At 50.8% G+C, this 26,701-nt stretch overlaps 1 protein-coding gene across 1 annotated transcript; it reads right to left on the minus strand.

The window, feature by feature from the left end:
* Positions 1 to 7,399: 7,399 nt before the first annotated feature.
* HIP1R (huntingtin interacting protein 1 related) lies at positions 7,400 to 26,509 on the minus strand. The gene is made up of 32 exons (XM_054392912.1): positions 26,417 to 26,509; positions 21,471 to 21,534; positions 20,916 to 21,058; positions 20,547 to 20,603; positions 20,208 to 20,288; positions 19,947 to 20,023; positions 19,568 to 19,629; positions 18,010 to 18,150; positions 17,470 to 17,527; positions 17,307 to 17,382; positions 16,952 to 17,089; positions 16,807 to 16,865; positions 16,664 to 16,736; positions 16,115 to 16,298; positions 15,952 to 16,040; positions 15,535 to 15,651; positions 14,968 to 15,069; positions 13,994 to 14,188; positions 13,596 to 13,743; positions 13,195 to 13,281; positions 12,776 to 12,883; positions 12,371 to 12,507; positions 11,560 to 11,670; positions 11,382 to 11,440; positions 10,820 to 10,850; positions 10,631 to 10,693; positions 10,084 to 10,184; positions 9,571 to 9,676; positions 8,069 to 8,192; positions 7,861 to 7,922; positions 7,537 to 7,725; positions 7,400 to 7,447 (listed from the first exon to the last, which is right to left on the minus strand). The coding sequence occupies exons 1-32, from the start codon at positions 26,507 to 26,509 to the stop codon at positions 7,400 to 7,402; spliced, it is 3,183 nt and encodes a 1,060-aa protein (XP_054248887.1).
* Positions 26,510 to 26,701: the final 192 nt, after the last annotated feature.

Below are 26,701 nucleotides of genomic sequence, written 5' to 3' on the forward strand. Positions count from 1 at the left end.
GATTGTAATACTAGGATATTAGCATTTTTATCATTTAAGTGGCCATTGCTCAACTCTAAGGGCTCTCCAAGAGCACTTTCTTCTACAAAAAAAAACAACTCACCCTTGTACTTCACAGAAAACAAAAGCTGTATCTGCTATTTGTAAGCTTACAGTTGCCTTCACTGATGGATGAGTTTGAAAGTAGATGATGTCACTAATGTGATGCTTCAGTTAGAGCTATCTCATAACTGAAATCCAGCTGCTCATGGAAAACATTTTGCCATTAATTGTGTGTGTGTGTGCGCACAAACTGTAAATATACTTGACTGCTGGTGGTGTTGAAAGGCAAAGATGCCTGTGGAGAGCTGTTTTAAGTCCTTTCAGAAACAAAAATTGCAAAACACTAACCTGAACAAGTTGGGCAAGAGATGTGTAGGTGCTTTTTGATCTGTTGCCCTTCAACAGCTTCTCCAGTTCTGTTATAGGAAATAAATTCTGCTATGGCTAGGATGTTTAGACTTGTACTAATTTGCACTGTTTATAAGATAGTGAGATTAAAATGCCATAGGCAAGCTGAGAGTTGAGATGGGGTGGCTCAGTAAGCTTGCCAAAAAAAAATATATATATATATTATAATGTTGTCCTGAGGATTTTTAATGTCTGCTGCAAATAGCATATACTTCCCCAAAGCAATTGGAGTGGAGAAAAATCTTTCAAATCTGATGTGTAACACGGCTTTAGAGCAGTGGTAACATTGAAAATACTCTCTTTGGGTGGCAGTGCTTCTGCCAGTTTTTGTATGCAGTTTCGTAAGTTATGACTAACTCAGTTTATGTGGTTAGGGTTTTGGACTGGGGATCAGCACCGAATGGCTCCAACTCAAGGATGAGTTTCACTGCACTTCAGTGCTGTCTCCTAGAGGAAGCAGAGTCAGTTGTTCTAGCACAGCTGGTCCATACAGGTCACCATTGTACTGGTGGCCCTGGAGGGACTGTAGAATATAAGCTTTCATGTGATGCCAGGAGGCAGAGCCCTGGGCACAGTCGGTAACGGTTACATTTAGTGCCCCAACTTCCACAACCTCAGTTTCAACCTCTTTTGGGACTCCTCTGCCCTCTCAAACTGGAATAATGACTTAGACACAGAGCTCAAATCGACGGTTCTTTTAGCCTGAATAAAACAAGGGCAAACATTGAGTTCAGAGGAGTTAAGAGTCATCCTGCACCTAAACAGTTCCTCTGTGTCATCATGGACAGTCTAATCAAGGGGCAATTTTCTATGCCTAGCAAGTTGTGAAACGTACAGTGGATTTGTTTGCATAATAAGTCTTTCTGTAATCTACTGTGGTCTGATTTTAAATAAAATAGCATATCTCTCTTGGTGTCACGTTGTGGCTTCATTTAATCGTGGTGGCATTACCACGTTTTTCAATACTAATGGTGCTTTTTTGTGTAGCAACATCCAGTGGTAGGTGAATGCAGAACATCATTGCAAGAAGATAACTTGAATTATTCACAGTAAATCTGCTGGCCATGTTTTTAGTGCCTGGAAATAGTGAGTCCATTTTGTATGAGGCTGATACAGGCTAAGTATGCTTGGAGTAGATTCTGCATGTTGTAGTCGTGGCAAGGAGCAAGGTGGCCTAGCCTGCCAGGTAGAATCCCTTGGCTTCTGTTTGACTTTCCTACAATTAGCTGGAATAGTGGAAGTGTTCATAATCTCCATCTGGAAAAGATGAAGAAAGAGGGAAAACCACTTGTTTGTTAAAAGAGGAGAAACTTAGATTTCATCCAAGACAAGTCAGGAGAAATGAGTCAGCCAGAGTTATTTAGGAATATGAGTCAGAGGGCAGAAAAGACCTGATGTAATTTTCTGTGATAATCTGTCTCTTTATTAATAGAGTGAACTAGCAGTGTGAAATAGCAGCCCTGCTGCAGAACTACTGATCATCTCTGGAAGAAAATCCCTTTTTTAATTGTTTCTTGATCCATTCTGTTTGTGGTGGCTACAGAGATTTGGTAACCTGCTCATGCACAAATAGGGAACTACAGATGAGGAAAACTTGCTGTGCTGACTCAGTGCAGGTGGGTGAGGGCAGGGGATGGTGTTACATAAAAGATGCACTTCTTTTACTTGGCCTCCTCTAAGAACTGGCAGCAATGCCTCTGTTTTGCAGCCTGAAGAAGGTGCTTGCAAGACTTTTAAGAAGTGCCTATTCTGGAATAGGTTTGGATGGCCCTTCCTTGTGGCTCACATGCACCAGAAGATCATTCCTTGTGCAAAGGAGAGGTAAGCCAGTACAGACCTTGCCAGGTGGGGGACTCACATGTCAGTTGTGTAATGGCTAACAAACAAGCAAAGGAACAGAAATGGTGAGTGGTGTGCCAGTGAGTGGCAGAACTGCAGATGGTCTTAACATGTCCCTTTGGAAGCCTACATAGATGCTTCAGTAGCCCTTGGTGCTGTAATTTGAGTCCTCTTCTGGTTGTATATTAATCAGCCCTGATATGAGGCTATTATAGATGTCTTCCCACCTCTCTCAGACACTGTTGCTAGAAATGAGATTTTTTTTTTTGGTCTAAACTGAAGCTTCAGAGAAGCCTTGTTGAAACTGTGTTGCTCCAGGTGGCATCTTGTTCCTAAAGCAGGCTCTCTCTGGGTAGCCCTTCATGACTTCAACCTCACCTGCAGTGGAATCTCCCCTTTTTTCTTGCTTACCCACAGAACAAATCACAGACTGGTGAGGCTGGAGGACTAGGCAGTGCATAACTTGAACCTTGGATCCTGCTGTAAGCCAAAGACTTTTAGTGCTACCTACCTCCAACCTGTTTAGGGTGCTTTTTTTTTTGTGTTCTTGTAGATGAGGAGTAGGAATTATTTTTCCTTCAAAGCTAAATATTTCCTTTCACTGCATAAACTAATTGCAGACCTTGTTACATGTCCTAAAAGTTGCACATTAGTTTAGCAATCACTACTCAAGGTGGGCTAATTTCTGAGTGATTAATGTCATTAGTCTTGAAAGAAGCCAGCATAGAGGATGGGAGGTGACAAAGTGCAGTTCTCAGCACTGGAACAAGAGCTCCTGGTTGAGTAGAAAAGGCTGATTGTGGAGAAATGTGGAAATGCAATAATGACCTTTGGGCTGAGGTGTGTCGTTTTCTCATGGTTGCCTTGTGGTAGATGGCTAGTAAGGACTACAGACCACCTTGGTATTTTTGAGCTAAGCTTGCACACACACCTATGAGGCCTTTCTAACATGATTGTATTAACCAATATTTCTGTATTTCTCAAATTGCTTTTCTGATGGGGCTGTTCAGGAAATGCTGTCACTAAAAATAGTGCTGCCCAGATGTACATACCGGGTGCCTTAGTCACTGCTGCAGGCAGGTCAGGCTCTGAAGGGAAATAACCTGCCTTGCAAGTGAGTGGCTGCTACTCCCAGCTTTAAGGGCTCTTCAAGACATACTTTTACAGAATATTTTTTTTTAACTTCCTAGAGCATGTACCAGCAGTGTTCTCTGTTCATCTGCTTGATTTAATGGGCTTTTTTTCCCCAGCTGATCTGAGACACTCGTGTTTTGTGAACTTTGCTCTCTGTAGCATTGCTGTTCCTACACTTCGGCTGCTTTGTGCACTCCTGTTCAAACTAATTTGTGCTTACTGAAGATTTGGCTGCTGAGGGAGCCAAAGGGTGGGGAGAGGAAGGTTTTGATAGCAGGCTGTTTGAAAGCTACTTCATGAAAAGTAAATCGTATCGTCCTAACCTCAGTGGAAGGGGCAGAATGTAATATTTCATAGCTTTCCCTTGGTTATTTTCCATTGCTTTTGCTACAGGTACTGAGTAAAATTTGTTCTCGGGAGCACATCCTCCTCTTTTCACAGATGCACTAATGATATTTAAAAGTCATTAGCAAATTGGATCCTGTACAGCAGGATGTCTTGATGGAATCTCAGAATAAACCTTTGCATACATAGTTTGCAGTCCTGATTTGTAATTTGTTTCCTCTGCTGCAAAAAAGCATGAGTTAAGGCAGCTGTAGACTAGGCAGTAATTTTGGTATAAAAAAACCTACTTTAGCACATAGGCTATACTTTAAACGGCCTTCAGAGCTTAATTTTATTTGTACTGAAAATTTTTGAGACTCTGTAGATGTTGGTCTGGGTTGTCCTACCTGCAGCCTCTGTATCCATTGAAATCACAGTGAAGCAGCAGTGGTGGGAAACGAGTCACATTTAGCCACAGCATCATTCTGAAAGCCACATTTTACTTCATTTTTGAATTACAGCTGTGGCTAGATTCACAGTAGTGAGCTTTTAGAAGTTAACATTCGTGATTAATCAGTATTTCCATTATGAAATGTAATGGTGTGAGTGGTTGGGATGATGTCAGGCTCCCAGCAACTATATCTTTATCACCAGCTATAAATAGAGCTACCGTGGAACGCATTTCCTTCTAGCAAGAGAAAAGCTTTCTGAAAGAAACGAAACTGAGTATAGAGCTGGCCACAGTCACCTTATCTCAATAGCCTTTGTCACTCGATGTAACAACAGTCACCTAAAGGCCACAGCTTGGTAACCCTCTCCCAGCTCTCCTCCACTGCTGCAATAGGTAAAAGATTCCCTGTAACTTAGTGGAAAAGCTGAGAAGGATGCAAAGCTTTGGTTGGAGGCGCTCTTGATGTAACTTGCAGGATCAGACCAACTGCCTGCCTTGCCCAGTAACACCAGTATTACCACCAAAGCCTTTTAGTGTGGAAGGTGCTTCAGGCATACAGTTGGCTGGGCAATGAGAAGGGTTGTTTGCTCTGCTGCCCGTAGTAGTTGCTCATAAAACTGTAGTCTGCTTAGTGATGTGTAACCTTGGAACTCTAAAGTTGGCATGAGACTGCCATATAACTAAAACGATAAATGCCTTAAAATGTGTTTTCTTCATACAGAACTGCTAATTCTAGTTAACTGCTTTATAGCCTATTGTTAAGCATAGGAAAGAGAAGTTGTGGGTTTTATGGCTTCTATGAAATGTGATTGTAATTTGTGTAGGGTGGGTAGTGAGAACTGGATAAAAATGTTGCTCCTAAACTTTTTCAAAAGGCTTCACAAATCTCCTAACTACAAGGGTGCTATGTTAACCCTCAGGGACCTTCTGCTGAGCACCAAATGCTTCAGTCTTACCCTGTCACGGGTGCATCCAACTTGCACCAAGGGAGGCAGTGACACTCAGCCCTGTGGATATTCATGGTTAGTCAGAGAATAACCAAAACTGACATTTCTTGCAGGGTTGGTCCTGAGGAGCAGCTCAGAGGCTACAGGTAAGGGCTGCCCTGGATGGAAGCTGGTGGGGCCCCCACCCACACCATGCGGCTGGAGTGCTTTTTATTTACGTTCCCTCAGGCTGTCAGTCAGGCTGCTGCCAGTGAGAGCCTTGTGGGGAGCAGGAATTAGTGTGCTACTTGGCTCTGGTGAGCTGCTCGTGCTGGACTGGTCTTGCCCCAGGGACACAGCCCCACCACCAGACAACTGCATAGCTACCTACATATCTATATATAAATCACAGATTTGTTTTACTTGGAAATGACCTCTAAGATCATTGAGTCCAGCTGTCAACCAAGACCACCATAACATTAAACCATGTCCCAAAGTGCCATGTCAACATTTCTTGAACACCTCACAGATTTGGGTTGGAAGGTGACACTGAAACTTCATCTTGTCCAACCCCTGCAGCGATCAGGGACACCTCCAACTTGATCAGGCTGTGTAGGGCCACATTGAATCTAATCATCATGAATGTCTCCAGCTATGGGACCTTGACCACATCCATGGGCAACCTGTTCTAGTATTTTACCACTCTCATTGTAAAGAACTTTCTCCTTCTGTCTACCCTGCTCCTGAGGTTTTAAACCATGGCCCCTTGTCTTATTGCTATATGCCCTTCTAAACAGTCCCTCTCCAGCCTTCCTGAAGGTAGCCTTCAGATATAAGATCTCCTGGGAGCCTTCTCTTCCTCAGCTCTGTATGTATCTAGATTTCTATTCCTATACAATCTATCTACCTTTCAATCTATCTGCTTATTTATATAGATGCAACATCACTTGCAGACTCCCTCCTTTCACACCCACCCCTCAGGGGCATAGGGTCATGTCACACTGCTGTCCCACACACATCATCACCACGGTGCTTTAGCTAATGATTGTTGAGCCACTTTATTGCCACCCACTACCGTGCCATTTAAGGCCACTTTGCTTCTCCCCCAGCAGAGCACCACACCATGGTCTTGTCCCTGGTCCCCTCCCCACCAACAAGCTGACCAAGTACCACAACACTTGTTTTAAATATTGCTTCTTTAATAATCTGCATCATGGCAGCAGCTCCAAGGGCAGGTACAGCTGACAGGCTTGTTCTCCCTAGTTGTGTCTCTCCACATCAGTAATTCCTTATTGCTGCAGAATTCTCCATCCCCTAGCTCCTGTAAAGCCAGGAGTAGATTTAATTCTGCTAATTATCTTAAATATAAAACATAATGCAACTGATCCCTTGATGTTGCAGTAGTCATAAAAAATAGAAAAGGAAAAAAAACAATAAAATAATGTTTGTATCCTTATTGCCAGTGTGTATGCCAGGAACTGCTTTTTCATAGACTCATTAAGGTTGGAAAAGACCTCTAAGATCATCAAGCCCAACCATCAATCCAACACCACCAGGCCAACTAAACCATGTCACAAAGAGCCATCTCTGCACAATTTTTTAAACACCCCAGGGGTGGTGAGTCCACCACCTCCCTGAGCAGCCTGTTCCAATGCCTGACCACTCTTTCAGGAAAGGTATTTTTCCTAATCTCCAACTTAAATCTCCCTTGGCACAATCCTTGTGCCGGTTAAGGTGAAGGTCTCTCTCCACCCTCTGGGCTACTCCATTGCCCAAAGTCAAATTAGTCCTCAGGCTGGAAAAGGGGAATTAAAAAAAGGTTGCAAGAAAAGCCCAGCAGTTTCCTACTTTAAAAACAGTTCACAGTTCTTTGAAAATCTGAGCAGTACAGTAGAGAGCTACATTTACTGAAAACTTCTAGTGCTGAGAAAGTTAAAAAAAAAAAAAAATTCAACCCAAATGAACCCCAAATTAATTTAAATCAGGAGAGGTGAGTGGCAGGCTGGGAGGAGAAGGAAGAGAAAGAAAAGGAGAGGGAGAAGGGCATTCTGTTCTGTTTAGGGAACAAGCAGGAGCCCTCTGCCCTACAGAAAAGAATCAAGTAAAGAAAATAAAATAAAAATAAAATATATTAAAAAAAAACCCACAAAACCGAAAACAAAACAAAAACCCCCAACATCCAGTTTTGCAGGTGAGGTGGCGGGGAGACCCCCCGCACATGAAGGCACACCAGTGCCAAGGCAACGTCAGCTGCTGGAAAGCCAACCAGCCCCTGCTAGAAGTTGACCCTGTGAGGTGGGTATGTGCCAGCGTCTTGCTCAGGCTGAAACGAGATGGGGGATAAAACAAACGATCAGTTACTCGTGCTGTAAACACGTCCCACCATGTCCACTGACCCTCTGAGGACCCTACCTCACTGTGCCCAGGCTTCTGGGCTAAGGGGGGCTTCTTGAGGATGCCTCGTCTAGGGGCTGGCGCTGGTTTCGCCTCCCCATCCTCCGTAGAGTCATAGGTCCCAGCCAGGGCGTAGTGCTGCTTCCTCAGCTCGCCCAGGCGCACCCGCTCGCCCTCCAGACGCTTCTCCAGCTCCAGCACCTTCACCTGCACCCAAACAGCCATCTTGGTCCTGATCTCCCCTTCCAGTACCATGCTGGAGGTGGGAAAGGGACCTCCTTTGCACAGGTCTGGATCAGGGGCCCAGGCACAGCAACACTCAATCCATCCTCATGGCCATACCTGTGTTTCCATCTCTTCCTTCTTCAGCTTGATGAGGGACATGCCTGAAAAGTCCATGGTGTCTGTGGAGAAAAGTGGGGACGGTCCTTGCTAAGCACACTCCTTGCAGAGGACCCTTGCATGAATTGAAGCCAGAGGGGCACCTTGGGGTGTCCTCAAGGGGTTTGGTTGGGGTTTTTAATCCCTTTTCCTCAAAAAAGCCCCTCACCTTTCTCCTCAATCTGCTCTTGCCCTGACTTGGTGGAAGCCACCACATTAGCTGCCATCTCATTGACGTTGCGTGAGCACTCCTGGAGCCGGATCAGGTTCTTGCTGCTCCTCTCAGCTTTCACCTGCAAAGAGCACAGGGCCAGCGGTAGGTCCCCACCATGGCACCTCTGCACAGGTGCTCGCTGGCTCAAGGGAGACCCCCAGGCAGCCGTGTTCTGTTAGAGCAGACATACTCAGTAGCCATATCAGAACAGTTCTTGGGTGTGAAAACCTAGGGGTGGAAAGGATGGACAGATAGATGGGCACATAATTATCCTTGACAATCCCATCACCGCCAGACAAGGTGACTCCTCCAAAGCCTTTCAAGCCCAGGGGCACCGAATCAGTTCTTCTCCCACCTGAGCCAAGCACACACAGATGAACAGCACAGGTACAAAGCTTTTTTTTTTTTTTCCTTTCTCTTGTAGCAGTGGCCAAACCATCAAGCCATCTGCTGTAAAAAGCAGAATGGGTCCTCCTCCCTCTCAACCCACCTCTTCATTTGCTCACTGAAACCTCTACCCCTTGCTTTCGCCCACGCCACCAAGTGGCCAGGACCAAAATCCATCATTTTGAGTGCTGGCTCCTGCAGTTGCTTACGTGGGATTTTTTGTTAGTTATTAACATTTTCTTTACATAATCAGCTTGACAGGATGAAGACAGGCAGGTGGTTTTACACATCTTCATCTCCAAGTCAAGCCCTGCTAGGTGTGGGAATATTAATGCAGGTGAAGACATGTGGATTGGAATCACAGACTGACTTGAAGATAGTCAGAGCTTCCCTTCCTGCAGGATGAGGGAGATGATTCTCCCCCTCTACTCTCATGAGAAGCCCACGTGGAGTACAGCACCCAGTTCTGGGGCCACCAACCCACAAAGGACACTGAACTGTTGAACAGGTCCAGAGGAGGCCACAAAGATGATCAGAGGGCTAGAGCACCTGCCCTATGGGAACAGGCTGAGATATCAAGGTTCACCCCAAAGAAGAGGAGGCTCTGGGGAGACCCTATAGTGCCCTTCCAGTACCTGAAAGGGGCCTACAAGAAAGCTTCTTACAAGGGCTTGTAGTGATAGGACAAGGGGGAATGGCTTTAAGCTGGAAGAGGTGAGATTTAGACTGGAGAGCAGAAAGGAATTCTTTACAATGAGAATGGTGAGACACTGGAATAGGTTGCTCAAGGAAGCTGTGGATGCCCCCTCCCTGGAAGTGTTCAAAGCCAGGTAGAAGGGGGCTTTGAGTAGCCTGATCTAGTGGAAAGTGTCCCTGCCCATGGCAGGGAGTTGGAACTAGATGATCTTTAAGGTACCTTCCAACCCAAACCATTCTAGGATTCTATGATTCCTCCCTGCTGTGAGAAGAGACTGCAGGACTGGTAGACAGGATAGCTGCATTCCACCACCTGAAAGCACACTGTGGGAACAAAATGACTTAAAACATGACAGTCTTGCTGGGATACTCACCTTGGAGGCTGCCACCAGCTGGGCTGTGCTGGCGGCGATTTCGTGGGAGCAGACGATCAGTTCCTCATATTTGCCTGTATGCAGGACAACTCTGTCTGCTGACTCCCTGAGTTATGGGTCAGAAGGGAGATGGTATTAGAGACATGGCATGGAGATAGCCTGACCTAATCCAAACCACTCCATCCACAAACATTTGAGCAGGAGCCAGGACAGGGAACATTCCCATTTTGCAAACAGGGAGGAACTGGTAGTCCCTATTCCCTGAGTGGTCTGACCCAGGCCACGATGCTCTGTATGGAATTATCAGTCATGGAATCATAGAATTATTCTGGTTGGAAAAGACCTTTAAGATCATTGTGTCCAACCATCATCTAACTCCATGCAGTCAGCAGCAGGACAGTTTGGGTTATTGGATGATGGAGAAGCATGGGCCAGCCCTGGACACAGCACATGGAGCCATGTCTGGAGAGCACCCTCCCACAGTGGCCATGGGAGAGGTCCCAGGGTACCTACACAAGCTGTGTGGCTCCCCAGCCCACCGCCTTGGAGGCAGAGATCAGCCCTTCGGTCCAGCGCGAGTTCTTGGCGTAAAACTCCTGTGTTGTTGCTGCCCCCTGTCGTTATGAGAATATTATGGCCTGTATCAACTTGTTTCTAATATAGAACGATCCATAAATCCATATAAAACAGCATATAAAATATAATAATACATAAACTCCTATATAAAGGCATGAAATCAAGGGATTGGCAGCATTTCTGTGCCCTTCAGGCCCTTCCTACTGGCCTGCTAAAGCATCCGTCAAGAAAAGTAGCTTTGGAGCCCCCAGACTGGAAGTTTGGGCTGGGTTTAAAGCACACAAGTTTGGGCCATTGTCTTCAGATTTTTTGGAGAGGCAACAGTGATGTGTGTGGAGAGCACAGGGCTGAGCAGCCCAGCCTCCAGTAGGTGGGAATGTCAGAGTACCACTAACATGGGAAACTCTAAAATCCAGCATTTCTCCAAACTGAGAAATTCTCCCACACCTCCTGTCGATGCAGAGAGGTGCAGGGAAGGACTTACCCGGCCACTTTCTACTATCTCCTTCTGTAGGTTCGTAGATGTCAATACGAGAAGTCTAATAGCCTGGAATGGAGGAAAAGAGGTGTTGGGGTTTGATGAGGATTTTATAGAGAAGGATCAATGCTGTCAATGGTAGAAGTTAGTTTTGTACCATCTTTGATGCCCTAGATAGGTTTCTGCAGTACTGACCTTCATGAGGTCCGTGCAGGAGTTCAGAATCCTGCAGGGAAACAAGAGAAAAGTGTTTGGCATTCTCCAACACTGCACTCAGGGAAGAAGGCTTTGGCCTCAGTTAGAAAATGGGTCTCTGCCGGAGACCAGCCAGCCTGCAGGTTACTTCAAAGAATAATTAAGGTTGCAAAAGACCTCAAAGATCATCAAGTCCAACCATCAATCCAACACCACCATGCCCACTGAACAATGTCCTGAAGAGCCATGGCTACACATTTTTTAATACCTCCAAGGATGGTGACTCTACCAGCTCCCTAGGCAGCCTGTTCCAATGCCTGACCACACTTTCAGCAAAGAAATTTTTAATATTCAAACTAAGCAGCTCACAAAGCAGCTGCAAACAGCTGGCTTAGGCATGCAAAATTAAGGTACACCCTTCTAAAGAGAATTTTGTGCTCAGAGTGAGGTTGATGCAGCACCAAGGCACACACAGGGTTTTGGATCAGAGCACAGCCCAGCAGGTATGGACATGTGACAGAATCCTGCCTAGGGCTGCCACACACAGCCCCCCAAAACTCACCGCTCGTTCACTTCAAGCTTAACACCAGAGCTCTCATTTCTGGCCTGGCTCATCATCTCCTGTTGAGAAATGCAAGAGGAAGGTTTGGATGTCATGTTGTGGTGAGCAGGGTGGAGGAGAGATGGATATTTTGCTGCCCCAAGGCACCATAATGGTCCATCCTGCAGCCTTCTCTCACCTCTATCCGCCTGACAGCATCCTCTATTGCCTCCGAGGTGGAGGCCATCTCCTTCTCAACCATGTCTCCCAGCTCTTCTTGCTTGATATCTAAGCTCTTGGGCCTCAGCTCCTGTCAGAGGAGGGAGCAGCAGCCATGAGGTTTTAGGCAGAGGGAGATAACCAAGCTATTCAACATTTTTCCCCACCCCCAGGTATCTGCAGACCAGCACATGTGCCAGCAACTTGCAGCAAGCATTTACTCAGAGGTAAGAAATGCCCCAAATCAAGGTGATAAAACTTGATCACAGGAGCAGTTTCAGCAGGGCAGGGCTCTGGAGTGCTGATGGCCTTTGAATGAACAGTGGTTTCATGGCAAAAACTAACAGGGGCTCCACAAGAAGAAATATCTGAAAGTTGAGAAGTTTTACTCTGCAGAGGCTACTGGGATGAAAGACTGCAGCTGAGGGTTACTGTCGCTATGCACCACCAGGAATGGTCTCAGTGCTCAGAAGCTGAGATGGCTCAAGGAAAGCATCACAACCTGTGGGTATGAGGGACAAACCACCCTAAAATGCTCACTCCAACCCAGCATCTCCCATTTCGGCTCTGAACAATGAGGAAAGCCATGGATTGACTTGTTTCTAAAAAACAAGCTGTCCATCAAGGTGCAGCCAGAGGCTGCAAGCAAACATCCCTCCCTGACCAATGGAGACAGCATCCTACTGCACCTAACCACCTGCTTTGCTTTCTCCTTTAGGGAATACCAATGCCACCAAATGACCCTGCCAGCCCTGGGTGGGAAGGTGGGAGCACTGGGCTCCATCTCCTACCTGGGCTAGCTGCAGGACCCCTTGCAGTGCCTGCCGCACATCCGCCAGCTCAGCATGCCCCAGGGTCTGCTTGTCCTTCAGCTCACCCAGGTAGTCCAGGCTCCGCTGCCCGCAGTCCCGGCACATCTCCATCAGCCCTGGGGAGACGATGGGTCAGGGCCAGTGCCCTTGCTCAGCAAGGGGTCCCTCTGTCCCAGCCCTGCTACCCTCCTCTTCCTCCTCCCTTTGGCCACAGAGATGATGCTGAGCATCAGCAGCATCCAGCAAATTTCTTGCAGAAGAGCATAAAATGGTATCCAGGAGCAAGCCCCATAGCTGGCTCCCAGAGAAAAAAGTTTTGGCACAGTTTCCCCAAAAACAACCCCCATGAATACAAAACCCCTCAACTTCCATGGCACCACTCACGGTCAGCGTGGTCTGTGGGAGCCAGGTGGGACGTGGCACTGCCATTCACGATGGTGTCAGCTGTGAGGTGTGCGAAGAGCGCCAGAGCCCCCACCAGCCCTGCAGCATCTGCCAGAGAGAGGATGGGGTCAGGCACTGCCAGCCCAGGGCACCCCTTCCCATGTTCTGAGGGATGCAATCTACCCTCAAAAGCCCTCCAGGACCAGCACAAGAACTTGGAAGAGGTTGGTATTGATTCCTCCTTCCAGCTTGCAGGTGGGTCCTTAAATGAGCACATGGGAACCCACCAACTCCACCTGCCACGTCCCTCCATTACCAGGGCACTGCACACTTGCTGATGGCCCCAAAGCAGCTGAGGGCTGCTGGATGCATAAAAATAAAAAGTGCAAGCAATGCCACTGGTCCCCAGCCCCAGGTACCTGCCATGGAGGCCACATACTGCGCGTGCCCAATCTCCAGGGCATCCGTGGACTCCAGCGCCGCCTGTGCCCGGCTGAGCAGGTAATCTGCAATTAATTTAGCTTCATTAGCACAGTCAGGCTGCCAAGGGTCTGAACAAGCAAAAGTGCTGACTCCATGAGGAACAACTGAGTGGAAGGCCAAGATAATGGAGGTCCTCATGACTCTGGCTGGCAAACAGCACTGAAATCTGAGCAAAACAGTGCTGAGAGCTAAAAATTCATTCCTGGGAAGTCTGCGCCCAACCTGCTTGGGCATGATGTTTGGTAGGAGAAAACACCTGGGGGATGCTGAGATACAACATTATCCATCTTGGAGGAAGAAGGGACTGTGAGTTGAGCAGTGGTCAAGCAAGATGTACCTGGGGAGCTGGTGCAGCGGACGTGCAGTGGGTCATCCAGCTTGGCCACCGCATCACGGAGGATGTCCTCTGCCTCCCGCACTGTCTCCTGCAGGATGTTGAACTGCTCATCTAGCAGTTTCTGCTGTAAGCTCTGTTCCTGGTTGCTCTGTGGGATGGAACAGGTGAATGGCACAACTGGGACAAAGGATGTCCATCAACATGGCCCCATCACTTGCATATCCCTCGGGAGCCCCTTTTCAGGATTAGGACCAAGAATCCCATTATTGCTGGTGCAGGTCATATCCCACCAGCTACATCAATGATGGGTCAGCTGAACCACCACAACTGCTCAGCACCCCCCAAACACATCTTGCCATGGAGAGCAGTGGCAGCTGGCTCTCCACACAGCACCATACCTTCTCCAGGAGCCTGCCCTGCAGCTCACAGATCTCCCTCGTGGCCTTGTCTGCCTCCTGGCTCAACTGCAGCTCCTTCTCCTCAACGAGGCCACGCGTGGAGAGCAGCTCGCACTCCTTCTCACTCACTGACCGCCTCAGCACCTCCTTCTCAGCATGCAGGGCCTCCACCTGGGCACTGAGCTCTGCACCTGCCTGCCAGCGGGGCCAGAAGAGCTCTGTCACCCACTTGTCACCATGTCATGGGCCCAACAGTTATGTATGGGGGAACCAAGGACATGCCCAGCTCATGACACTGATGGGATGGATCTGCATTCAGTCCTATGACAGCTCCCTAGGCTGCTTTTCACAACTTTGGCTTGCCCATGGTGGCAGGCACGTGGTCTTGAGAGCCCACACCTTGAATACTGTGTTCGGTTTTATTCCCCTCGCTACAAGAAGGACATTGAGCTGCTGGAGCATGTCCAAAGAGCAACTAAGCTGGTGAAGGGCTCTGAAGACAAGTCCTACGAGGAATGGCTGAAGGAACCGGGGTTGTTTAGTCTTAAGAAGGCAAGGCTGAGGGGAGACCTCATCTCCTTCTACCACAAGGGTGGAGTGATGTGGAGGTCAGTCTATTCTCACATGCAACAAGTGACAGGACAAGAGGAAACAGCCTCAGATTGTGCCAAAAAAAGGTTCAGGTTGGATATTAGGAAAAATTTCTTCCCAGAAAGGGTTCTCAGACATTGGAACAGGCTGCTCAGGGAAGTGGTACAGTCACCATCCCTGGAGGTATTTAAAAGACGCATGGATGTGGTGCTGAGGGATGTGGTTAGGGGTAGTGGTTTAGCAGTAGTGGTGAGATTGTGAGCTTTAGGCAAGCAGTTGGACTTGATGATCTCAAACATCTCTTCTAACCTCAGCAGTTACATGATTCTATGACAGGAATTTAGGATGAGGATTTGGGGGCATCCTGCAGCCCAGCCTCGTACCTGCTTGGCGTGGCTGAGCGAGCGCTGCGCCTGGTCCAGCTCATCCCGCCGGGCATCCAGCTCCTGCCTCAGCTGCTCCATCTGCACACTCTGGTCCTCCAGCTGCAACCACACACCCACACCAGCAGCTCAGCCACAGCACACTCTGGCCTGGTTTGGCACTGACACACAGCCAGGGTGGTGGGAAGGAGCCCGGCCATGTTTTGCAGGAGGGCTTTTCAGGGGTTTGAGGGGGATGTCCTGGAATGGAAAGCCTCCTTTGCCAAAGACAGGAATCTGGGGAGCAGCCCCCAGCTTGAGTGCCAGAGAATGGATGCATCCAAACCCATCAATTTGCACTGCAGCATTTTCTTGGGGGAAAAAAAGGCAGATTTGAGCAGAGAGAATGAAGCATGCATTAAATAACACCCTCCTGAGGAGCCACAGCAACTCTTTCCAGGGTCAGGGGACCAACACCAACAACCACTACCACCCCTTACACCCAAACTGTGCCTTGCTCCCATGTTTGCTGTGCTGGGAAGGGCTCACTGCCAGAGCAAGTAAGGATCCCAAGCTATGCCAGCTCACCTTCATCTCAGCCTCCCGCTTGACCTGCTCCACCTGGAAGGCCAGCTGCTCCTTGACCCGTGCTACCTCCTCCTGGCTCTGCTGTGTGACTGTCAGCTGCTTGGCAGTGTCAGCATTCTGCATGGAGACACAGGGATTACTGAGCATTCAGAGGGGGGACCCTCGCTACCAACATGCTCATTCTGCCCAAATTCGGGGCGGGGGGAGAGATAGCTTGGAGATGCCTTTTTCACAGCATCCAAAACACTGACCATCAGTAGACCACCACTCAAGGGATGCCCCCCACCCAGAGCTCAGAGCTCCCTGGGTTCAGGATGATGGGACCCATACAGGATGGGGCAAGCACAAGCCACACTGGTGATGGCAGAGGAACAAAGGCAGTGGTTGGTCCCCAGTTGGTGCAGGCATCAACGTTACCTTCCTCAGGAGCTCGGCGTGTGTGTTGATGAGCTCACTGTGCTTCTCCTTCAGCTTCGTGTAGCGGATCTCAGTGGCATTGGCTTTCTCTGGATGAGGTAAGAAAGAATCAGCAACCCTGGTGCAGGTGTGCCTCAGCTGATGGGTGCTGTAGGGCACCTACTTTCTGCTTCGGCGCAGAGCCGCTGGGACCTGTCGCTGTCCTGCTTCACCTTCTGCAGCCTCTCCAGCTCATCCCGCAGCTGCTCATTGTCCACCAGTGCCTTCTGCTTCTGCTTGCGCTGCTCCTCCACTTCACCCTCCAGGCTGTTCACCTGTGCCTTGAGCTGCGTGATGTAGCGCTGAGCCTGTGGGACATAAACAGGGACTTGGGCACTGCCTGGCATTCATGCCAGCAAGGACTCTGCCCTTTCCAACGTTCCTGTCCAGGTGCCTGGCTGTGATTTAGGTAAAGCAGCTGTGAGACGCACAGGAAAGCTCTTGCCTGGGCTCTTGCAGTTGCTCCGTCCCCATTGCTAACAGCTGGCTGGGACAGCAAGAGACAGGTCTCGCATGCCTCCACGCCACCTCCATCAGAATTAAGGTTCTGGCACAGGAAGAAGTCGCAAACACAGTGTGGGGTGCCAGGACCTTGCTATTGCTGCATCCCTTTGGGGTTTCCATGCTGCAGCACCAAAAACCCTCCCAATTTCCTACACTGGTGAAGTTTTACCTCTAGTTTAATCTTCTCCATCTCTGCATGGAGCATGTCCACCTCCCTCTTCAGGCTCTCGATCTGGGCATCCCTGTAGAGAAAGGCAGGTTGGTCCCATGTGGCGGTGAATGTCTCCCCTCTGCCACCGTGGACTCTCATACCTGTCATCTCGAATGCCGTTGGGTGGCCCAAAGGTTTGATCAAATATGTCTGAGGTGATCTGAGGAAGACAGAGGGTGTCAAGCTGAGCCAGGCTGGGGGTGCCTATCCCCTCCCATCCCAGGGTCTCCATCCCTGTGCTCCCACCTGTGGCTCTGTGGTGGAAGCCGTGCTGATCTCAATTAGGTTCTCTGGCTCTTCATCCTCAGGAGCCTCCTCGGGGATGACAACTACTGGCTTCACGTGCTCAGCCAGCGCCGACGCCCGCAAGAAGTTTGGGGGGCTCTGCAGGGACAAGAAAAGGGGTGGCTTCACCTGGGGTTTTGGGGACTGTCACAGCAGATTGCCAAGCGGATGGAGGCAGCCACCCCATGATGCTGAGATAGGCCAGTGGGTCCCTCTACAGCATCCCTAGACCCCAAACCCATCCATGGGGACATCCTTATGCACTCTGAACCCACAGGCTCTCTAAAGCACCACGGATGACCAAGTGCCACCATACCTCTGGCAGCCGGGGGATCTGGATGAGCCGCTTGAAATACAGCATGTCAGATGCTTTCTTAAAGAAGTTTTTGAGGCTTGAACGGGGAGAAAGAAAAACTGCTCATGGTGGGGGCTTGGCAGGAGGGAAGGGACCCTGCCACCCCACCTCATCCCTGGGTTACCTGCGAAACTGCTCATGGAAACGGTCTCGGTGGCCCTGCAGCGTGTCGGATGGCAGACCTGTGGTGATGGAGGGGCAGTTGTGACTGATCTGGGGCTGCAAATTTATACACAGCAACTGGATTGCTCCAGACACAAGTCAGTGGGGTAAAGACCAGGTGGGAGTGAGATGGGAGTGGTCAGAACAGGAGTGGGGTGTCCCCATCCCCAGTGTAGGTACCAGGGATGTGGCACAGTGAGAGGTGGGCCCAGGAACCCCAAAACACCCACATGAGGCCCCTGGTGCTGTACTGCCCAGCAATCCCATGCAGGGAGCTGGGGGAGTCAAGGCACATTGGTTTGAATTCATCAAGGACAAGCCTTTCTAATTCCTTCATCTGAGACATCTGTGTGGGATGGAGCAGGTGTCCTTAGAGCCCAGCTGGGATCCTGGGACATGGTGATGGACGTATCCATCCACACAAGCCTGACCCCAAGAATCCAGCCAGAAGTCTGACCCAGGCAAAGACCAGCACAGGGAACACCCCCAGTGACTCACTCACAGGAATGCAGCTTGAACATCAACTTGACAGCATAGTGGTAGAGGTGGCTGCAGTCCTGGATGACCTGGATGAGGGGGGCCAGGCGGCACTGTACGGCCGACATCTGAGAGACGGCCATTGAGGTGTTGAGCTGCCTGAAAACTGAAGGGTTGAGCGTGGTGAGGTGCTGGTGCCATGTTTGCAGAGCCATCCTGCTCCAGGCCATTTGGCTTGATCATTAACCACGATGGATGAGGCTTTGCCAGAACACAGGGTGAACGCCGGGGTTGGTGCCCGTCCCGTCCCACTGAGCTGGGAACAGCACCCTCCAAGGAAATGGAATGCCCAAAGGGAGTGTGGCAACAGAGGGAAGGGCTGCTCAGCTCTGCCCACCATACCCTGACCCCAGAAAAGAGGGATTTAACCCTGGGATGATGCAAAGGCAGGACAGCTGCCTTCAGGAGCTGCCGCTGCATGACACAGCACAAGGGGTTTTGCTCTGCTGCGTTTAATCATGCCAGGAGCCAGGAGCAGATCGCAGGGCAGGGGACAGCCCCGCCGGCACCATAACCTCATCTGCCCCAGCTCGGAAACAGATTCCTTCCCTTGGCAGAAATCCAGACAGCATATCCACTGCGGCTTCTTCCCTGCTCAGCTTTAAAGTATTTATGAATATAAATTCTCTGTATAACTGGGTCAGGAGAAGCAGGAGGCTGTGCAGGTTCTCCCACTGTGCCGTTTTCCAGGGCAGCTCTGTGTTCCTGACTTGCTAACGAGGAAGAACCACAGCATTTTTAAGCCATGTAAAAATTCCTCAAGAAGGAGGTGAGAGAAGGAAACCTGAGCAGGGACCTCCAACCCTCCCTGGAGATATTTCAAAGAGGGGAAATGAGCATTTAGAATGAGGTACAGGCCCATCCTCTGCTTTGGGAGGACAGAAAGGATTTGGGTAACACATATAATGCATTTGTCCCCAGGAACATAGGACAGACATTGTGAGGGTCAGTCTCTTCTCCCAGGTAACAAGCAATAGGACAAGAGGAAATGGCCTCAAGTTGTGCCAGGGAAAGTTTAGTTTGAACATGAGGAACAATTTCTTCCTCGAAAGGGTTAAGCCCTGGAACAGGCTGCCCATGGCAGTGGTGGACTCCCCATTTAAAAGCCATGGAGATGTGGTGCTGAGGGACATGGTTTAGTGGTGACCTGACAGTGCTGGGTAAACATTTGGACTCAATGATCTTAAAGGTCTCTTCCAACCAAAACAATTCTGTAACTGCAGACATGGCTGCACTAACACAAAAGCAAAAACATTTCAGAGCAGCACTGCCCTGGAAACAACACTCTGCATTGCTCAGGTGGGCTGAAACCAACCACGTTTCTTAAATGTTTTTCTACAACCACCTCCACAGAGCATCAACAGGGGGAATCCAGCTGAGAAACAACCTCAGAAACCTCACTGGAGGAGGAGGAAGGACCTGAGCCTCTGACCTCAGCCTCCTGGAACTCAATTCCTGACCAAAGAGCGAAACTATTGCTCAAGAGCCCCAGGGTGAGTGGGAGGGACCTGCCACCTCCTCACCTGACTCTGACAGCTTCAGCTCCCAGTCCAGATAGTCAAACAGCTCAACCGTCAGCTGGAAGCTGCCAAAAAAAAAAAAACACACACCAAAACCTCAGCACCTGGTGGTGGATACATCCTTGCTCCAGCTGCTCCTGTTTGTTTTGGGTGCCCACACCAGCAGGGACTCAAATTGACAAGAATTTGGTGGCTTTGCTTCTGGCATCTATACTTCTCACCACTCCGTGGGTGCAGGAGGAATCAGGCACCATCCAACCAGTTTACAAACCACTGATGGCTGCTCTGGTTGGGAGGTGATGTGTTAGCAGGATGCTGCCAGCCAGGTGGCACAGAGCTGGTGACCACAGACCAGTCGCTCCACTCCTGCCAGGTCACTCACATGTTGTTCACATCTGTCCCCGCAGTCTTTTCCAGCACCTCATCTGACACTTCGAGGCCTGGGGGAAACTCAGGATGCTTTATAAAAGAAAAAAAAAAAAACCAAATATATCAGTTATCATAGAATCACTAAAATCTGAAAAGCCCCCTAAGATCAGCAAGTCCAACCATTGCTGCTAATATTTTTGCTGGTGCAACACATCCTTTAGCAAAGCCCCATCTCCTCCAGCATGGCAGGTGTGGAAGTGGCAGAGGGTCTCACCTTAATGTGGAAGGAGATCTTGGTAAGGAGGAGCCGTGTGTAGATGTTCACCAGCTGCCCGTACCTGTCATGCAAATGTCCCTGCCGGAGGCAGAAGGGGAAACGTGGTGAATATCATGTGATGTGACCACATGCAGCAGAACCCATGCATGCTGGTGAAACTACCCCAGCCCAACAACTCTTGCACTCTCACCCTTTGCCATGCATGGAAGCATCACCCAGTGGGGTCAGAGATAGGTTATTTCAGGTGGTACTTTGCTCTCCCTGTGCTCACAATGTTTTTCAGCACCCACCTCTTGACCCACCAGAAGGCACAAACCTTTGCTTCACTCCACTCACCCACAGGTCCCCTGTCTCTCGGATGTTGCTGCGGTACCTCTGGCAGTCCTGGAGGACCTGGAAACAAAAATTGGAGGGATGCAGCACAGTGGGGCTGGCACAGAATTTGGCAAGCACCCACTAGTCTGCTCTGAAGCTGGGGAAGAGAATGGATCTGGTCCCTTATGCCACTCCAGCTCTGGGAGATATTCAAGCTTTGAATGGAGAGGTTTCAAAGATGTGAGATAACAGCATGCTTCACAGTGCCATGGCCTTGGACAGGTGACTGGGGCAGGGAAGGAAACACACCCTCTGCACCGAGGGACATCAAAAGTCAAAAATTTCCCCCCACCGGTGATGCAGGAGAGAGACTTCAGAAAGAACACTCACATTGGGGTGGCCATCACGCAGGACCTTGTGCAGGACATGGCAGAACTTCCAGCTGAGGATGGCACTGCTGGGCAGGGGTAGCCCAATGGCGTAGGACCAGAAGGTGAATGCTCCCTTCTCATGGTGTGTCCCCAGGATGATCCCTTCCCCCAGTCAAGGCCAACCAGACACATATGGGAGCAGGGAATGGGCTGGGGACTATTTCTATTCACCTTTTATTAAAAAGGGGACATGCATCTGGCATCCCTCAGGCACAGAGACCACCAGCACCATGCTGCACCCACAGATAAAGCCTCCATGCATTTTTTGCTGGTGCACCCTTCTCTGCTGCAGGACATGCTGGGGCCCTTTGGATTTATTGCCAAAGAAACACAACTTTTTTGCACTGCTTGTTTGTGTTTCCACTGATGGACAAACCTACATGATGCCATTCCCCCACCAAGCTCTGCCTGGCTCTCCTGTCTCCCAAACCTCCCTTGGCTGCCACCCCATGGGGTGAGAGCCTTCCTGCCTCAGCACTGGATCTTCCCCATGCCATGCTGATGGTAAGGATACGACGGGCATGTTTCTCCTTCACTGGAGCTTCTTGTGTGTTTATGGCTTTGCTGATACTGATGGCCTGAGAGAGGAGGAGAGAGTGGCTGTCAGACCCGATGTGATCCTCATGGTCTCAAATCCACATCCCCCCAAAACAAAGACCTGAAAGTGCTACTAGCTAGAAACAGCCTGGCCACCCAGTGCTTTTGGAGAATACCCTGAATTTTATAACACTTTTGTCACCTCAAAACTGTCTCTGACACACCTAAGCAGGCTTTTTGTTCCACGATCAAGGTGGTTCGCTAACACTCTCCATCCCCAACATGACCAGTTAGAACTGAGTCATTGGAGCTGGGCCACTACTACCAGCTGCGTTGCCCATGTTCCCTCCTGTCCCAGGAAATAAAGTCCTTCATTTTTGCAGCCTGAACTCAGTGCCATGCCCAGGGAGAACTAAAGCAAGACACCGAGATGCCAGATTCCAGGGTTGTTTGTCTAATCACAAGAAGCCTTTGAAGCAGGGGGTGGCAAGGTGGGTTTTCTGACAATGTTGCTGTGTGCAAACACAGCCCCCAGGCAAGAAGGGAGCAGCAGCCACGATCCTCATTTTGATGGAGTGCAAATCCAGAGCTCTGTGACTGTCAGAGGAGGATTATTTATATCAATATCTTAATGCGCTTGATCACAGCACTTTAAATTATGAGTTTGCTCCAAAAGAAGACAGGGGTCAGCTGTGTCTCTCATATGATGATGGGCTGCAAAACCAAGTTGCTGTGATCAGTGAGGAACTTCCTTCTCCCCAGCTGTCCGCACACTCAACTGAGATGCTTCATCCTCGCATGAGCGCTCAGGCTGTGCCCACATCCACAAGCCCTTGGTCACCAGCAGAGGAAAAAGTCCCAGCTGGGAAGGCAGGAAGCGGCCCCGCCACTGGTGCTCATGCCGGAAGAGAAACCCAGTCCCTCCCTGCAGCCCCACAACCAGTAAAACCCTATAAAAGCCTTATCTCTCCTCCTGGGGAAAGCACCTGCTTCTACATAGCTGCTTGCAGAGGGGACGCCTCCGAATCGAGGTGCTTTGCTGTGGGAGGAGGAACCCAACACCCAGGTATCAAGTGCTCCTGACTTATGCAGGAGGAACCCGATGCTGTGCCGAAGGGGCGATGCCAAAGGTGTCAACACACTGAATCCGCCCCAAACGAACCCAAAACAGCTGAGCCTGTAGAATCATGCAGTGGTAGGGGTTGGAGGGGACCACCAGAGATCGTCAGGTCCAACTCCCCTGCCAAAGCAGGATCACGTAGGGCAGGTCACACAGGATCATGTCCAGATGTGTATTGAAACTCTCCAAAGGAGACTCCACAATCTCTCTGGGCAGCCTGCTCCAATTCTCCATCACCCTTAAAGTAAAGTTTTCCCTCATGATGAGCTGAAACGTACTGATGTTCCAGTTCGTGTCTGCTGCTTCTTCTCCTATCACATGACACCACTGAAAAGAGTCTGGCCCCTTCGTGACACAGACCATGAACTGTGCTCAATAGCAACGAAACCACCATGAATACGTTCCAAAAAGTGAGCCTGTCCTAAAATATGGAGCCCAACTGCTGGGCTTTCACCCTTCCTGTGGTGGGGAAGCCCCAGTGTCACCCCGCCATGTGAGGCCGTAAAGCATCAGTGGAGTTAAGCTGCTGACTTGCTGTAATCCTCTTATCCTGAAGGTTAGCAAGTCTGCAGTGCCCAGAACAGGCACTTGCAGCGCTGCCACCTCTCCCAAAGCACCCAGCACCCAAAACCCTGGAGCTGTCTCTGGCAGACAGGAGCTTGGCTGCTTGGTGGGATGGGGAGAGGGCTGGCCTGTCCCAAAACCAGCTGGCCTGTCCCAAAACCAGGCTGTAGCTCCCATTGGTGCTGGTGATTATTGCCCATAATCTCATTTCCAGCCTGACCAGCTAAAATTCAGCCTGGGAGGTGGTGGAGAGGCTGGTTTCATCCTTGGTGATTCAGCATAGAGGTGCCAGCTGAGCCATTTCACACCCAGCACGGAGGAGCAGACTTGTACAGAGGCAGCCCCCAGCCCACCCATAGCACCACCATGATGGAGGCACCACATCCAGTGTTGTCCCAAATAAACTACAGTGGCACCAAACCAAACCCTTGGGACTGCTTGTTCAGATGTCCTTTCACTGGCTCCAGATTCTGGATTGGCGAGGAGGTCCATTGGAAAAGGATTGGTGGAACCAGCAATGGGTACAGCATGATGTTGCAGCCTAGACACAAATGCCTTCAGGATGCCCCTGCTGGCTGCTGGGATGTGAAGGATGATTCAGAAATGGCAGATTTACCCTTGAGATCTCTTGAGACATCATCGGCATGTCTGCAGATGGGCAGGGCCCAGTTGTCACTGTGGGGCACACAACCAGCCCAGCAAAAACCTTCATGCCACCTGCAGATGATTCCTCACTGGGGAGCAGTACAGACTCAGCCCCACTGACTTGGGGCAGGGTATCTGACCCCAAACCTGTCCAGCCACAGGCCTTGGAAGCCCACATGGGTCAGCCCACATGCCTTACTCACAGCCCTCACGTACCAAGCTGGTGACTAAAGCTGGGATCAAAGCACCCAAATGAAGAAGCACAGTTTACATCCACCCCTTCTTTCCAGGCTTCTTTTAATTACGGCCTGATCCTCCCCGCCCACAGCTCCCCAAAGCCCCAGCATCCCGTGGGGCCACAACCCCACCTAGCAGGTGGATGCCAGGTCCCAGCACCATGCCATGGCAGGGAGTGATTTTTTGGCAGAAAGTTCTCAAGCTGGAAACCTTCCCCAACTGGGTGGCACAAGGGCTGTCAGATCAGCTGAACTGGAAACGGCTGCTCCGGAGTTCCCTTCCGTATGCTTCTCCTTCCCAAACTGCACCAGAAAAGCACCACTCAGCAGTCACACAGGCAGCACTCCACGGTGGCTCCACAGCTCACTGGATTTCTAACCCTCTTGTTGAAGAAAAGGAAACAAACACTGGCTGCAGAAAAAGGCAAGTTTTGCCTCCTGCCAGGCTGCAGAGTGCATATCTGGTCCAGGACAGTGGCTTCCCACCTCTCACGTGTGGCCGCTTCAAGGAGAATGTCTGCATCACCCCAACTTGAGACCTCAAAAAAGCATTTTCAGGGGAAAGCAGGTGACCTTCCCATCACCCACAAGCACCTGGGATCACACCACGGCCAGCAACCTGTCTGCACCCACAGGCCTCACCCCAGCCCTCTCAAGAAGAAAGGAGATGGGGTGCTTGATCTCAGCAGCATCATTCTTAAGGGCGGTGTGAAACGCGTGGCCAGCAAAGGCACACAGAAGGAACGCACCACTGGCATCCCTGCCATACAAAGGCAACCAGTGGCCATCTCCACAGCTGCTATAATTAGGCGTAAAAGGCAGATCAATACCCATACACTGACATTGGAAGAGTTTGGCTCTAACCAGAAGCACTGCTGTGGGAAACCACGTTAGGAGAAAGCTCTTTCAGGACAGTTTTTAAACAGTTCTGGGTGGTAAACGTGACCATCAGCCAGCAAGCCTGGGGTTTAGCTCCAAGAGAGAGCAATCATGTGCTTGCCCCCTACGTGGTTCTGCCCAAAGCACCTCTGTGACTGCCAGTGAAGTCGCACCAATGTGAAGCACAACTTCCACCAAAAAACCCAAAACACCATGGAAGGGCAGGAGGAAGTGGTCCTGTCCGGCTGGCACAAGCTGCCCTTCGGCACACAAGGCAGTGCTGCAGCCACAATTATTTATCAGCGGTGCCCAGCAGGACGAGTGAAGCAGACATGTCCAGAAGGAACCGGAATTGCCGGTTTTCTCGTGTTGCTCCCCAAACCCAAACAGCTCCATTTCCTACCCAGCATGGTAAAGTGAGACCGCGACCCCACGAGGCCTAAAATCACCACCTGCCTTCACTGGTGCTCTCTACGGCCAAACAAGCCCATGAATCAGGGAAGGACCAGCACAGCAAGAGGCAAAGAGTTAAAACATCTGTGATGAACCAGCAGCCTGAAAATCCAGAGTGGTCAGAGGACGTGTGCCGGGAAGTCTCTATTACTTTTGCTGGGGCAGCCGGTGAGCAATGTCCTATAATTAATTAATTTCCCACAAGCCACAGGCTGGCCCTGTCAGTGCCCAAGCACCATCCCACCCCACAGGGGCCACAGGGAGGGCCACGGACATCTCATCCAAGCCGGACCCACGGGGCACCAATGCATTCAGGCTTTGCTTTCTGTCACTCTCTCCGGGACTGGGAACTCCGACCCCCAAGGGGACACCCCTCGTGTGACCCATCCCCGGAGCCAAACATCCCCGAAACTCGGAGGTGGTGCCGAGGCTAGGACCGGGGGGCACGGCAGGGATGCGGAGATGCATGTTAGTGGCGTGGTAGGCACCGGGGGACAGCCCCGGGTTCCTGACTCCAGCGGCACCCGGGCTCGGCGCGGGCCATAAAACTTCCCGTGTTTGCTCACTGCTCTGTTTACCTGCCGATAAAGCCGGGGGCTTGCGGGAGGGAACAGATACAGTCTGCCCGGGGCTCTGCTGCCCACCGAGGCGGCGGCGCACGGCGGGGACCCGGTAGCCGGCCTGAGGGCGGCGGGCCGGGCCGGTACCCACGCGGGACCCTCCCGGGGTCGCGGCAGGAGGAAGCGGTAGGGCAGGTGGGGGTGGGGTAGCGGTCACGGACGGACGGAGGGACGAGTGGGCGAACGGACGGATGGCGGCCGCGTTGCCCCACCAGGGGATCACCGGAGCCCGGTGGAGACTCACCCACCTCCCCCATCCCTGAGAAGCTTACACGTTCAATGCGCCCCGAGGCGCTGCCCCGCGGACCGGCCCGGCCCGATCTTCAAACCCATACCGGGAACCGGAGCCGGTACCGGAGCAGCAGCACCAGCAGCACCACCAGCACCCCCCTTCCGCCACCCTTGCCTGATTCTTGTCGAACTGCTCCCGCTCCGCTTCCAGACTATGGCCTCCGCGGCGGCTGAGCACTCGCGCCGGGACGCTCTTGATGCTGTTCATGGTGGGCCGCGCACCGGGCTCCGCACACCGGGGCAGGCAGCGACCTCCCGCCGCCCGCCGGCCCCTCCCGGCCGCGCACTGCGCCGCGCCGGGCTCCGCAGCGCCTCTGCCGGTCGCGCACGGCCCCGCCCGCCCCCGCCCACCCGCGCCCAGGTGGGAGCCCGGCGGCCCCGCTCCGGCCCGTCGCCTCTC

The sequence above is a fragment of the Indicator indicator genome, chromosome 26, assembly GCF_027791375.1.
Source record: "Indicator indicator isolate 239-I01 chromosome 26, UM_Iind_1.1, whole genome shotgun sequence".
Classification (NCBI taxonomy): domain Eukaryota; kingdom Metazoa; phylum Chordata; class Aves; order Piciformes; family Indicatoridae; genus Indicator; species Indicator indicator.

Bases quoted from the DNA above. Each gene is read 5' to 3' on its own strand.
- HIP1R (XM_054392912.1), bottom strand. From the start codon at position 26,509: ATGAACAGCATCAAGAGCGTCCCGGCGCGAGTGCTCAGCCGCCGCGGA. The intron at 21,059-21,470 runs GTATCCTTACCA...GACTGGGGGAAG, and splicing joins GAAGGAGAAACATGCCCGTC to GGATCATCCTGGGGACACAC. The intron at 20,024-20,207 runs GTGAGACCCTCT...TCTTTTATAAAG, and splicing joins AGATCTCCTTCCACATTAAG to CATCCTGAGTTTCCCCCAGG.